Source organism: Formica exsecta, unplaced genomic scaffold, assembly GCF_003651465.1.
Source record: "Formica exsecta isolate Colony F162 unplaced genomic scaffold, ASM365146v1 scaffold512, whole genome shotgun sequence".
In the NCBI taxonomy this organism is placed as follows: Eukaryota; Metazoa; Arthropoda; class Insecta; order Hymenoptera; family Formicidae; genus Formica; species Formica exsecta.
The window spans coordinates 572,978-586,877 of NW_021852364.1; the positions used below are offsets into that span (position 1 = coordinate 572,978).

At 31.5% G+C, this 13,900-nt stretch overlaps 2 protein-coding genes across 5 annotated transcripts in view; both read right to left on the minus strand.

Annotated features, from left to right (window-relative positions):
- The window catches only part of LOC115241810 (neural-cadherin-like), a 196,753-nt gene that overhangs the window by 174,446 nt on the left and 8,407 nt on the right, over positions 1-13,900 (minus strand). The window contains exon 1 of one of the 3 annotated variants that reach the window (XM_029817741.1): positions 3,724-3,926. The exons of the other annotated variants lie outside the window; for them this stretch is intronic. The gene's annotated coding sequence lies outside the window, so the exon portion shown is untranslated. Of the gene's footprint in view, positions 1-3,723; positions 3,927-13,900 lie in introns of those variants that run through there. 3 annotated transcript variants of the gene reach the window in all.
- On the minus strand, positions 11,269-13,885 carry LOC115241812 (protein SHQ1 homolog). 2 transcript variants are annotated; one of them, XM_029817744.1, is made up of 8 exons: positions 13,471-13,885; positions 13,181-13,371; positions 12,854-13,041; positions 12,281-12,685; positions 12,082-12,205; positions 11,836-11,999; positions 11,594-11,748; positions 11,269-11,513 (listed from the first exon to the last, which is right to left on the minus strand). In XM_029817744.1, exons 1-8 carry the CDS (start codon positions 13,611-13,613, stop codon positions 11,465-11,467), a joined length of 1,419 nt encoding a protein of 472 aa, XP_029673604.1. In that variant the 5' UTR covers positions 13,614-13,885; the 3' UTR covers positions 11,269-11,464. The 2 variants fall into 2 exon arrangements, with proteins under 2 accessions (XP_029673604.1, XP_029673605.1); XM_029817745.1 differs by having other exon boundaries at positions 13,181-13,357; positions 13,471-13,612.

The window sequence follows — 13,900 nt, forward strand, 5'->3', positions numbered from 1 at the left end:
GGAATGCCCCGCGGCTAAACGTGATCCCTTTTGCCGATACTGTCATCTGTATTCAGATCATATATATCTTTAAATAGAGAAATATTAAGTTTTATTTCTCTAAAGATTGCATTTATTATTTATTATTCTAGAGAATATAACTACATTTAACTCGAAATACTGAGATGCAAATTTATGTCAATAAATGGAACAATATCATTTGGAAAAATATCATGTAACAATTTTTTAGCCAAAGATATTAAATATTGACGTAATTATTTTGATTATATTCAAGAGTGCAAATACATCGAATTATATTATTTATTTGAACTTTAAATATTTAATTTTTAAACAATACGTATTATTCATACATATACACATGTACTCTGTAATAAATTAATATAACTGATAAATATATTTTTTTTCCAGCACATTTTTGAGCAATAATTTATACGTATTATTCCGCTTTTGATTAATCTCAAATTTATTTTAACATTGATTCGACCGTTCAATTATTATCAATCAAATATTTGTCGTGGAAAGATAAAAAGTCTTATTGCGTTATCTAAGAATTCGTAGGCAAAGGGAACGACGAATGTTCCAGGGCATCCTGTATATATATATATATATGTATACTATAAAACTATTGTTAATTGTTACTGCCAATATAACGAGAGGAAAAATAAATCTTAAAATAAAAGATATCATCATGCGATGTGTCGCATACGCTTCATATACGCGCGAGCGTACACGTATACGATCAGAAAGAAGGAGAAAGAGAGAGAGAGGCAAGTACAAAAAATGGGATTCTTTTTTTTACTATTTTTTAAACGCCTGACCGTCATTATGGAAAAAAGAGACTCTTTCGCTAGGGTGTGTCAATATATCTAATAATGAGGTAAAACGACGATTTCTTTTAATACTTCACAACAACAAAATGTCACTGATCTCTACACATTAAACGCTCATCGCGTCTGCGTGGTTATCTTTGCTCGAAACCGGTATAATTTCGGCGATCGCGAATCTCCGAGTAGCGTTATGCAAAAGTGAGTTAATCCGCGAAATAAAAAAAGGAATGATTTATATACAGTTGGGTCAGCGACATGAAATCTCAAACTGAATTTATCGAAAACTACTACTCACAATATGGATCAATTCATTCTTCCATAACACCGTTTTCCTTTATAGACGCGCGAAATTAATTTCCAGTCTCGTGATATACTTGATATAGATTTTGCTACGTGTATCGAAAATTAATACGTTTATTAAACGTGTATCGAAATTATACCGATTAAGATGCGTAGCGATCAGTGGAGTGAGACATTTTTACCTAACACGTTTTTCGCTTCCCGTCGTCGCCCGCGTTCCTTTTTTTTCCCTTCCGTTTCTCTATTCGGTGCGCTTAATTAACACACATCTGCGCGTGTACATATATATAAAATTGTATACGTATAATATATATATATATACGCGTATTATATAACACACAAACACACACACGGAGCGATGGCTCTTGCCGAAGAGCGGCCATAATCCTAGTTGACGCAGTCAAAAGATATCTGCTGCTCTAGCTACATTCGTCCCGTTTGCACACGCGAGCTAATTACTATCCTCGACTCTGTTACCGTTGTTAATTCAATAGCAGAAGTGTTACGTTTCCATTGTATGTGCCGTGTTAGAACGCGCGAGTCTTGTTCGAGCGCAGAGTTGAGCTTCGTGATTGAATGATTAGTCGATCAGACTGTTATTTGTTAATGTCTTTATTAATGTAATTTACTAATGTAATTTACGGAACGTTGCATGTCTCGACACAGGATAATTTTATTCCAAGTTTATCTAGCTAAGCAAATCTTATTAGAATCTTACTAGAATTTAAATTAATTGTAATTTAATTATTAGAATTTATTTTAAAAAATGCTTGCATATCTATTACTTTGTAAAAAAACGTAAACACATTAGCTGTTTGGAGTTTAAACAAATGATAAAGTTGCAAATTGTTTTATATTTAATATTTTTAACATTTACGTATCTGGCAATAAACGAAAGATTATGCCGTTAGATTATACCGTGGCATAAAGTTACGTTCACATTGATAATGCCAAAGAAAATGGGCTATCATTTAAATGTGTAGATCGATAATGCAAGTAGTTCACTTGTAAAATTCGCAAAGTTCTTTTTAGCAATTTAAATGCCATGGCAGTTCCATTACTAGTAAGTTTAGAATGTTAAAACCGATATTCCTTGGAAAAAAATATAAGAAAGATCTTTGGAGAATGACCCGTTGGAATAAGACATTAGCGTTATTATCTGGAAAAGGTCACATTATTATTTTATTTTTTTCCTAAAATATATTTGCTAGTTCGATTTGCAGTAACTGTAAAATATGCTAGTAATGAAATAGGGAAGAGATATTATAGTGTTGTAGAGAAAAAATTCTATAAAAATTAATTAAAATTGACATATTTTAGAAAAAGAATAGATCAGTTAATACATTAGAATGTACTATATAATTATATATATATTGGAAAAAAATACAGATAAATGGAAGTCTTTATTTAAATAATTTATCATTAGATGCAAATATTATTGTTTACTCGAATATGGTTACACACACATACACACACTTGAATATTCTTCAAACAATTAAATAAACTCCCGGCGGGTTATTTAATATAAAACGAATCATTAATTAACAGAGTCAATTAGTACACACAATGTGTAAATATTTACATCATTAAATGTTCCGTTATTTGAAAATTTGATGAATTATTAAAATTATTTCTATAACATGAAACTTTAATTAATTTCGTGATTAAGTATCGGATAAAAGATGCAAAAGTAAACTTCTGTCTTGGAAATCTCACTCAAGCAATTATCGCGCTTTGGATCAATAAAAGTTACGCAGAATCCATCAAGTGCAATTAGTCTTTATTTACTAATTTGCGATTTGCGGAGTGTTTCGTTTGAAACTAATTAATTATTTCAATTGCGCATTATTGCCCGGTCTCTAATTTGATTTGAATAAATTCAATTATCTTCTCTAAAATGCAGAAGCATCCTGTATTAATGATTACATTAAATAGAATAAATCAGAATTTAATAATATATAATATATATTGGATTTATGTAATTAATGTTATTAATTTCTAATCTTTGAAATCAGAATTTAATGTAATCACACATTCTTGAATTATCTAAATATTTCTGAACTTATAATAAGATATATTACAATTAAAATGGAATAAATATAAACATTTTCAAATTATATATATATATATTTCTTGATGTTAAAATTATTTAATCAGATTAAGAATATTAATAAAATGGAATATTAATTTCTTATAATCTCATTTATCTTTTACAAGGATTTCTAAGACAGGGTGTGGCAAAATTTTTAAATTAATTTCTTAGAGAGATTGGGTCCTTTCAAAGTTTTAAGAAAACGAATAAATTAATTCGTTTGAAGTATAAATTAAATTTTATCAGGGAATGTTTTCACACAACTTAATTAATCCTTCTCCCTTAATAAATCTATAACAGTCTGATTTAATTATTTGCATGTATTTGAGCTCAGCTCATTGATCGAACGTATCGCATGACTGTATTGCATGCTCAATTATTACGTGTTCGATTGTTTGTCGTCTATGCACGCGCGCGTTTATGTGTGTATTTGCGTGTGTATATATATGTGTAATATGCGTGTGATGCGTGCGTTTCCTTGTTCCGCGGGTATGAACCACGCACCGCGTGTACACAGCCGTCGTGTCATCCGTTAGACGTCCATGAAATGCCCACTGATACGGAAGGATTCTGGTCTCCTGAGAGGGATCTCTCCCTGGTTCAAAGGACACGCGATCGAAATTGACAGCGCCATTTGTCAACTATATACGGGCACGGCATTGACGTCTCCCTACGATGTTCCGAAACCGTCGACCATAATTTTAATAATTGATTCTGATCAAAATTTATGTTTATTTATTTAATTAGAAATATTATCGCGTTTTATTATTTAATTTATCTTTATGAAATTGTACACTCTTGAGATATTTATATATCACATTTTAAAAACTTACGAATGTTTCTTATGGAAAGCATTAATTCTAAATTCATAAAATGATTTATTATTAAAATTACAGTTGAATCTAGGAACAACTTTGTATATAAAATGTTTTAAAAAGAGGAGAAACACGAGATGCAAACCAAAAAATAAATAAATTCTTAGACGAGTTTTTCAAGACTTTTTCTTAGCGAGAATTTCATTTCATAAACGATTTTATTTATCGAAACTATTTATTGTCAATCTGTCAGAAATGTCATGATATTTGCTAATTGAATTAGAATGAAATTTATTTAAAATTAATTGAAAGATTGAACTTTTTTGTCTTTTTACGAGTTCTAAAATAATTTCATTTCTAAAAATTATTAAACTTTAATATTAATAATATTAATAAATTTATCTTTAAGTTTATGTTAAGAAAGAATAATCTCTAAATCGACAGAAAATATATTTCTATTATAATGTTTATACAAAAATAAATCTCGTATTGTCCGGATGTAATCCACACTTTGTGTATTGAGTGTGTTATATAATGGCTGCTTATAAAAATAAAAAAGTTAATTCTCAGACTGCTTCTTTTATTACATACAAATTACGGATATCAAAGTACCAATATAAATGTCAACTACAAAATTATTACTTCTTGCAGGAAGGATATTGCAAATATAGTACTAGAAGTTACTAAAATAAAAAACAAATATTACAAAATAAAAGAAATCTTATATAAATGCGAGTAAAACAAAATTGCTATTAATTTCTGTTGCATATTATTGTACTCTTATTCGCAGATTACGTTGTGCTGTTCGATACCTTTTCCGCGGTCGACATTTTTAAGCCACAATCTCGGTAAGTCTTTTTATAACACAATTTCGAGAATCTAATTTTCCAAACCATAATATACGCGATTTAATAATTGTGCAATAATACTAATGCGATTAATATCGCGACTTACGTTTGCATTTTCTACTTCAAGATGTCTCTCTCCAATATACTTAAACACGATATATAATTTCTATACATATAAAATTTTATGTAGACGAAGCAAACCCGCAAAAATTAAATTAAACATTCGCTGTGCAAATATAAATTTCGGAAGTTAAACATCTCAGCTATTGCACATCGCGCTTAACGAGATCTTTAAAAGATTCAATCTTCAGACACCGCTCTCCCAGGTAGCGCTGTTAGCGAAACGAGCTCGTTTGTGAATACGCAAAGATCTGTTAAGTGCTCGTGTTCTGCCCGGAGCTCAATCATTTAAATCGCGTCGTGTTACATTTTGAACGTCCCCATGTTAAGTTTGCTCGAACCAAGATATTGCGAGAGACGTGCACTATCTCTCCTATCCTCCTCGCTTAACTTCAAATGGAAAGTGAGTTCCAGCATTAAAATATCATTTCCTAAGGATATCCTTAAAACTTCGTCCGGAGATCTTAAATCACGTTCGTCCCGGAAACGATACGTCTCTTCCGAACGCGCGATTCAAAACGAATTTACATTCGGATTTACTAAAAACATTACATTAAAGCGCAAAAAGATTTTGTTCGAAAAATGTAGCAGAAATATTCCTGCGAATACGTTTTACGACCAATTTTATTTAAATAGGCGAGAGTATCTCCAAATTGCGGGAAATGGCACTTTTATGTACGGATGGAAGGATTTTCTGTGAAAAATGTTGGCATCTTTTTACTAGAGACGGCAAAACTGGCATGGCACGACGTATTTTATGTTTAATCCTGATAGTATCTTTTTTTTTTCTTTTTTCTTTTATCAACCATATTTTTCCGGTCTAACATAAAATCCGTGTGATACTATCTATTCCGTTCTGAGAGTAACAGCCAGCAAGTGGGATTTTAATTCATGAATCACATTTATTTGAACATTTTTACGTTATCTGTTAACGTTAAAAGGTAGTTTCTAATACCGTAATTTTTAATTTATCGCGGAATATTAAAAAGAATATTCTTATAAAATATTAAAATTTTATCATGTCATCAATTATCTTAAAGATGTCAAAGATGAACATTATCAAAAAATTATTAATTACGTAATCGATTTACTTTGGTAAAAAAATTCTCTTGTAATATTAAACAAACTTATTTCTATATTCGTATATATATCCAACACATTCACAGCGACTTTCCCCGGATCTGCAAGTGATAAAATAGATATCAAAGACGTAAGTAATTTATTTACTATCGCCATCCATATCGCGCAATACATTTTTTACGATTTTTCACGTTTGCCGTGCAAAAATCCGCGAGGTTATCGAGAGCTACGCTACTGGTAGCGGTGACGAGGAATAACCCGATATATTGAACGAATGGACAGTAATATTGACACACGAATGTTTTCGGCCATTAAAAATCGCAAAGGATACTTTGTCGTATTTTAACGGAATATGAAAAAAATGGCATTCGAGTGGTATGCGATGTGCGCATCGCGTTTTCATATTCAACTCGACAGTTTGATCAATATTGAATTCCAAAACATATTTTCAGCGAAACTTAAATGTGAACGTGAATGTTCAACAAGCACGATTATAAAATAGCAATATATGCAAAAATACTTAGGATTCTTTGCTGCAATTATTTTATTTATCTCTATTTATAATATATAAACATATTACTTTAAAATTTGATCTTCTTATATTGCAAGTCAGGTTTTAATTACTTCAGATGACAAAATAAACAACTATGCTGAAGTAAATTTATCGTTATAATGTATCTTATATTTTAATCAATTTCAAGACATTTTTATTTAATTACATATTTAATTAAATTTTTTTTTATTTTATATATACTAATATAAATATACATATTTAATATAAATATTTTTAAAAAACACGATAGAGAGATGATAGCTCAGTTAAATTTCCTCTAAGATAAAATCGACTGCAGTATTGCCAACGAATTTATCATTAAAAGGAAAGAAAAAGAGAATCTGAGACATAGTAAATATTATATCAAATAAATAACGGTTTTTGCACTATCAGATCGAGCGGTTATATTAAATATTCCGTAACGAAATTATTTTGCTCAAAACATAATTTTTGCAATATCGAAGCTCTCGCCTGCAACATTCATTTAAAATTCGTTTAAAATGCGGAATATATAGTGTGGATTAATATCTACAAAATATCGAAGTTGTTTTGAAACACGCGATTAATGTCCTGGGATGTGACGATGCAACTCGATAAAATTTCAAGCGATCATACAAAAGATTCTAATAATACTGCCATTTATTATGTTTCTCATCTTTGGGAAATAAATCAGTGCCATTATAAACTGTACGTGACCAGATAACGCGTGTGTTAATCTTTCGATTTTTGATTGTGTGCGCTAATCAAGATTGGCGCTAGCCATAATCAATTTTTTCAATCTAAATATTTTTAAAAATAAAATTATTAATATATTTAAAATCGATTTTTACAACACACATAGTATTAATTAATATATATACAAAAAATCTTTGGAGGAGTAAATACTGATAAACATGTATACTAAATTTCTAAAATTTATATCGACATACGTAAATATTCATGTTTTTGAATCGCCCAAATGGAATTTTCGAAATTCTTTTCGATTTTTATTCATCCACTTTTCTTTTGCAATTTTCACATTTTGCACTTTTGGTACTTTCAAATAAATTTCTCATGAAAAAAATGTATTCGCTGAAACTGAACTGTGCGAAAAAGAAAAGTTTGCCCTGTTGCTTTAAAAATCATTAATTTATCCTTGGTTCATTCTCGAAATTACGCAACATTAAATGTTAGCTCATCTGAAAATGGAATCTCGTAGTATTAATATTGATCGGTCGTTTGAATAATGTCTGAATTTTTTTTTCTCCGCGGAATTTAATTCGATATTTATTAATCATGATCGAGGCAGGTAAAATAAACCCACATCACCGTGCGTTTTTTCGCTGATCAATTCCGATTGCTCGTTAACGGTGTTATCGAAGCCAAATGTTAATCTCGGAGAATTTTCACATTACTGTCAGAATAATAGCGCAACCCGTGCCCGTGACAAATGGCGGCTTGTGTACGGCGATTTTAATTGCTCGTTATACGTGGACGACGTCTGACAGACGATATTGCATTCTCGCCACGAGTAGTTTATACATCGCGCGCGTGACGTTGGTTAGTATAATAGGAACAGTATAGTACAGCTCATAAGCGTGACCTTTAGTCCGAAAATTTGCGTGTGAGTGAGTATGTGAATGTGCGCACGTACGTGTAAGGTACACGCGTACAACTACGTTAAGTATGTGGACAAGAAGCGAGCTTGTACAGGTAAGATTGTCGCACAAGAGCGGCGCGTGTAGTCAAAAGTTATGGTAGAAAGGGCAAAGTTTAGAGAGAGAGAACGTAGATCTTATATCCCCACTCGGTGCATAACCGCTCCTCAACCCTTGGTGCGCGGTGACGATGCAAATGTGTGTCTTTTTATGCGTGTCTGTGTGTGTGATTATGAGTGTACACGTGAGCGTATCGTTAATCAATTCCAATACGATTTTATCGAAAAATTTTTTGATTTCATACAAAGTAATCTTTCTCTTAACGCGAGCACATAGAAATTCGATATTTGATTTGTGATAATTTGATTATTTGATTATTCCCAAAGATTTTTTTATATTTTTATATTTTTTATTTTATTTTATATATATATATTTTTTTTGACAATAAAATCGTACTGCAAAAGTTTAATCTCGGTGTCAGCTCACTCGCCAGAAGGATGTAGAATCGTTTTCATTTCGAGTCTCGTGAATCCATAATATCCTTCTCTTTCCTTTCCATGTGAAAAAAGGACAAAGAGAAAGAAATCCTCGCCCCAGACGATACACGTGAGCGTTTCGATCCGCGAGCGTCACGTAGCGGCGCCGATCAATCAGCAAATGCTTTTGCTCGTTCAATTTTAATTGGAGAAGTAAAAATATATATAAATCACACTACACTATACTGCCCGACGTGATACGAGACGGTGATTCCAGCAATTAAAAATATGCTCTAACTATCATAAACTCAACAATCTAAATTGTTGCTCAACAACTTGCTGTCGAGCGGCGCACAAAAAAAGGTTGTCGCCGACAAAATGACACTACGAGAACACACTACGCTCTCGAAGAAAAATGAAAAAACAAAAGAACGAGGAGGAAAAAAGAACAGAAGAACGTGATTGCACACGTCGTAACCTAACGCAAGATAAGCAACTGACGAAACATGCCCAAAAATTAATTACGGCATTCATGGAACGTATGTCGATGAATTGGATGAGTATGCGTGTCCTGGCGACGAACCAAGATTGTGAATCGTAGTGATTTAAAACTGATAACAACCAAACGTGAGTGTTGAAAAACGAAATATGTATGTACATGTGACATACTTGAATACGCTCGATTTGCCAAGTCAGGCAAATTCGGAAATTATAATTGCTCGATCGCATTCGCGGTCACAACTACTTGACTGACTCGGAACGCATACAGCAACGAAAAAACGAGACCAAAGAAAAATTTTGAAAAAAGCCAATCCGGTGCGAAGAAACGAAGTAACTCCAAAAAAAAAAAAAAAACGAAGAAGGAGACACGCACGAGTAAGTGTAAATCATGAGAGACAAATGAGAAAAAAAACGAGAGACAATGATTGGTCAAATGAACGATATATGTATATATAAATATATATATATAGTTTCAGGGGGAAGCAATCTATTCTTATAAAACATGCCCAAAAATATGTTTACGGCACACACAACAAATGTATGAAAAGATAGATAGGTAGATAGATAGAGAGATAGTTCTGCATCTAATCCGTCGCGAGAATTCATCAAATGGTACAGTAAATTAGCTGGCAATGACTTTGTAGTATATGATATCGCTATAGAATCGCAGCGCAGAAACAAACACGTGACTTAAAATACCTATTGCTCGTTAACGTTGCGGCTTAACAATGTTGATGTTAATGCGTTTCTTGCTTGGCCGCGAATTCCCGACGAGAGAAGTGATTATCAGCGGATGATATCAAAGTGTGTGTATGTATGTAGGTATATGTGCGTGTGTGTACATCCGATGACATCCCTGCATCGAGACTTGTGCGCGTGGCGCGACGTTGATGAGGAGAGTTGGCGGAAAATGGCAAACTAACGCCGAATAATGAAACGTTTTGCTGCATCCCTTTCCGACTGCCATTAAACCAGCGTCCTAACGAGTAAACTCATCGGAATTAATCCTTCTGAAATGTCACTAAAACGTTACTAACGGTTCGGTAGAATTCGTGTCACCTAGAAAATCTGTCTGAATTTTGCCCGAATTAGCGAAGCCTGATGTTTAAACTGCAATAATAATATTTATTGCACATTCAGACTGAGAAATTACGTAACATAAGAGTTTGTACAATATGTATGATAGACATCTCTTAGAAATATTTCTTTTATTATATTTTTTAATTATTAATAATTTTAATACAATATTTGAAAATATTGTATTAAATAATAATATTAAATATTTTAAAATGTTGTATTAAAATTATCAATAATTAAGAAATCAAACTATACACGATGATAACATTTCATAGTTACATTTACACGAAAAGAGAAAAGAAAAAAGTAGATGGGTAAAGAACAGCGATTAAAAAATTATAAAAATACGAAGAATATAATTTTACCGCGTATCCCCTGCCTTTCCAAAAATTCAAAGCAAGCTACACAATTTGTTAATATTTCTGTTAAATTACTATAAGCCACCGGAACATTTGTGTGGCATAGCACACAAAGAATTCGCCGAAATGCATTGAAATTACAATAAAATGCACATACCATCTTGTAGTGACAGTGCATGACGGTGGCATCTGGCACTTCTCGTGCATCGTGTACGTATGTAATTAGCCAATTCGTTTTCGCCGGAAATCCATGTGTCTCCGAGAGACTACCCGTTAAAAGCGATATGTCAAGCGCAAACTACCCATTACTAACGTTTTTTCGACGCGGCTTTCAGTACGTCCGCGTTTGCATCGGTCAGTTCTATTTTTTTTTCCGTAATTCACGACGCAATTCGTTCTTCGCAATATTTTTCTTAAAGTATTTTTTTTTTTTTTTTTTTTTTTTTTTTTATTCAGTACGTGCATCGGTCAGTTCTATTTTTTTTTCCGTAATTCACGACGCAATTCGTTCTTCGCAATATTTTTCTTAAAGTATTTTTTTTTTTTTTTTTTTTTTTTTTTTTTTTTTTAAATTAAAATTATGTCGAGTATTAGTTATTATGTAACATGTAATCAAAAAAATTAGATATCATCTACACATCATGAAGATAATATAAGTTAAATGTGAATATTAGATAAATATTAGAAATAATACACAAAGAATAAATGTTAGCAATGTTAAACACACACATATATTAAAGACAGCTGTTAACAATCAAACCAAATATATATAAAAATACTTACAAATGCTTAAAAAATTGTTTGTTAACATGATATATATTCTTTGGCCTTTAAAACAAAATTATAGAGTATATAAAATATGAAGACAAAATTCGAGAAACTTTATAAAATATTAACTCTGTACTTACTTTTCTTTCTCAGAATCATTTAAACACAATTCATCGATTTGTCCAACCATCTCATGAACAGCATTTTCTATAACAAGTCCCTCTTCTTGAACAGAATAAGCTGCCACTTCCAGTTCTACTAAATCCAATCCCATGCTTGCTTTGCTTGGATGAATCTTTATAAGATAATAAAAATTTAGATATAAAGAAAATAATAGAAATGCTAAATAAGTATATTATAAATATAATTTTTTTTAACTTACATTATTTAACATAGAGTGAAGTGGTTCTATTAATGATTCAGGAGATGCTTGCAGCCAAATTAAAAAGTCCTTTATGTATAATTGGTTTAATATGTATCTTGGTTCATACGAGTTGTTAAAAAGACTATGTATTTCACAGAAGACTTTGATAATATATTTCTTTCCTGCATGTACATAAAAATGTTTAAAGTAGTAAAAACTTACCAAGAGAAACAGTTATCCTAACATATCCCAATTTATACTGACCTAATGTGAGAGCTTTTTTAACATCTTCGAAAACTTTCATAGAAAGCTCCCAATTTCTGTAAAGTGGATAACAAAGTGATCTTCGGAAGCATGCAGTAATAACTTCATCCACAGAAGTAAAATTCTGAAAATATTTGATAGATTAGTCTTTTAGATACCTTTTCACAAAAGAGACATCATCACTAATTAATAAACATACTTGGAACCAACATAATGTAGAGCTTAGCTTATTAATGGTCCAACTGCTTTCTACAGTATTTTCTCCTAATGTAGTTCGATGGTTGTAACAACTGGCATATAAAATATCAATAAGATTTAAACATAACTTTTTTATATCTTCAGCATCTAATAAATATTCCTTATTTGGAAGATCTTTTAATAGATCAATCTCAGCTTCGCTAAATGTAACTTTGTCTTTCTGCAGCATATCCCATTCTGCTGTATACGCTATATATGATTCGGTACATTCTGGCTCCATAAGATCTGCCATATAATGTTCTTCATTGAAATCTTCCAATTCACATTTTTCTTGCAAACTTTTTCTTTCTGCTTCAGGAGTTGTATCAGGGGTGGGAAGATCTATTATTTCCTTAATCCATGCTGCCTTAAAATTTCCCCCCAGGAAAATATATATTATTATTATACAGTATAATCAATTTAATTTAATCTTAATAAAAAAATCTTTGGAAAAGATTCATATCTTACATGCTTATAATAAATGAATTAACAATAAATTTTATCACACAAGAGATAAAATATTATAAAAATATACCTCAAAAGCAGTTAAAGCTCCTGATATTTTATTCGCAAAACCATACTTTGGAGAGCCTATAAGAACAGTTACATTTTCTGATGGATTATTCTGAGGTATGAACCAGTTATCATCAGGATCATCATTATTTGTGGTATCATTGTCATTTAAACTGTCGTCAATATTCGCTGAATTTGTAGATGGATTACCTAAAATTAAGTGAAAGAGATACATCACAAACTATATATACCATGCTATATTATATATATATATATATATATACACACACAATATATGTCTAGAGAATACAAAAAATGTATATTTTTTTATATCATGTTTATAACTTACCAATTACTTCAATATTAGGAATGACAGTACTTTTCTTTTTTGGTGGTGCCAAAAGAACAGTTATCATATCCAAGTTTTCAAAGTGTTCTCCCTTATTCACTTTTGAGAAATGTAAAGTAAAATCACCCTTTTCGCAATCGTAAGAACCAGAAGACGAATTATTTTCCTCTATTTCACCTGGTAATTGTAATCTACGAAAATCATTCAGTATATATCCTATATATAGAGATCAAGAGATCACTCGCAATATAGTCAGGTTTCTAGATGATGGTTTTAATTCGCGCAATTACCTCAAGTAATAGGGAGTGGAAAAAAATCTGAAATCTGTTCCATCGACGTATACTTCTGTATCTTTTATATTGGCATACGGAGCGTGCATTGTTATCGTGACTTCTGCATCAGTTTGAGTGATTTTGAAGCGTGGAGTCAACATTTTGCGATGCTCCCGTGAATGTTACGAAATTCTTTTTATTTAAACAATATATGTATATACTTTATTATACAATGAGCATATATGCGTATAATTAGATAAATAACGAAAGAATTCTTAATATAACATATACTATTCGCAGCTCTGACAGGACATGACACACGCCATGCATGGACGTAGAAAATATCTGGACGGAGCGTGAACTGTGAACAGCGCGAAAAAGATGACATCTTTAGATCGTGATTTAAGAAATTCCCTAAAGAGCCGTCATCTATCATCTAACTCTTTCC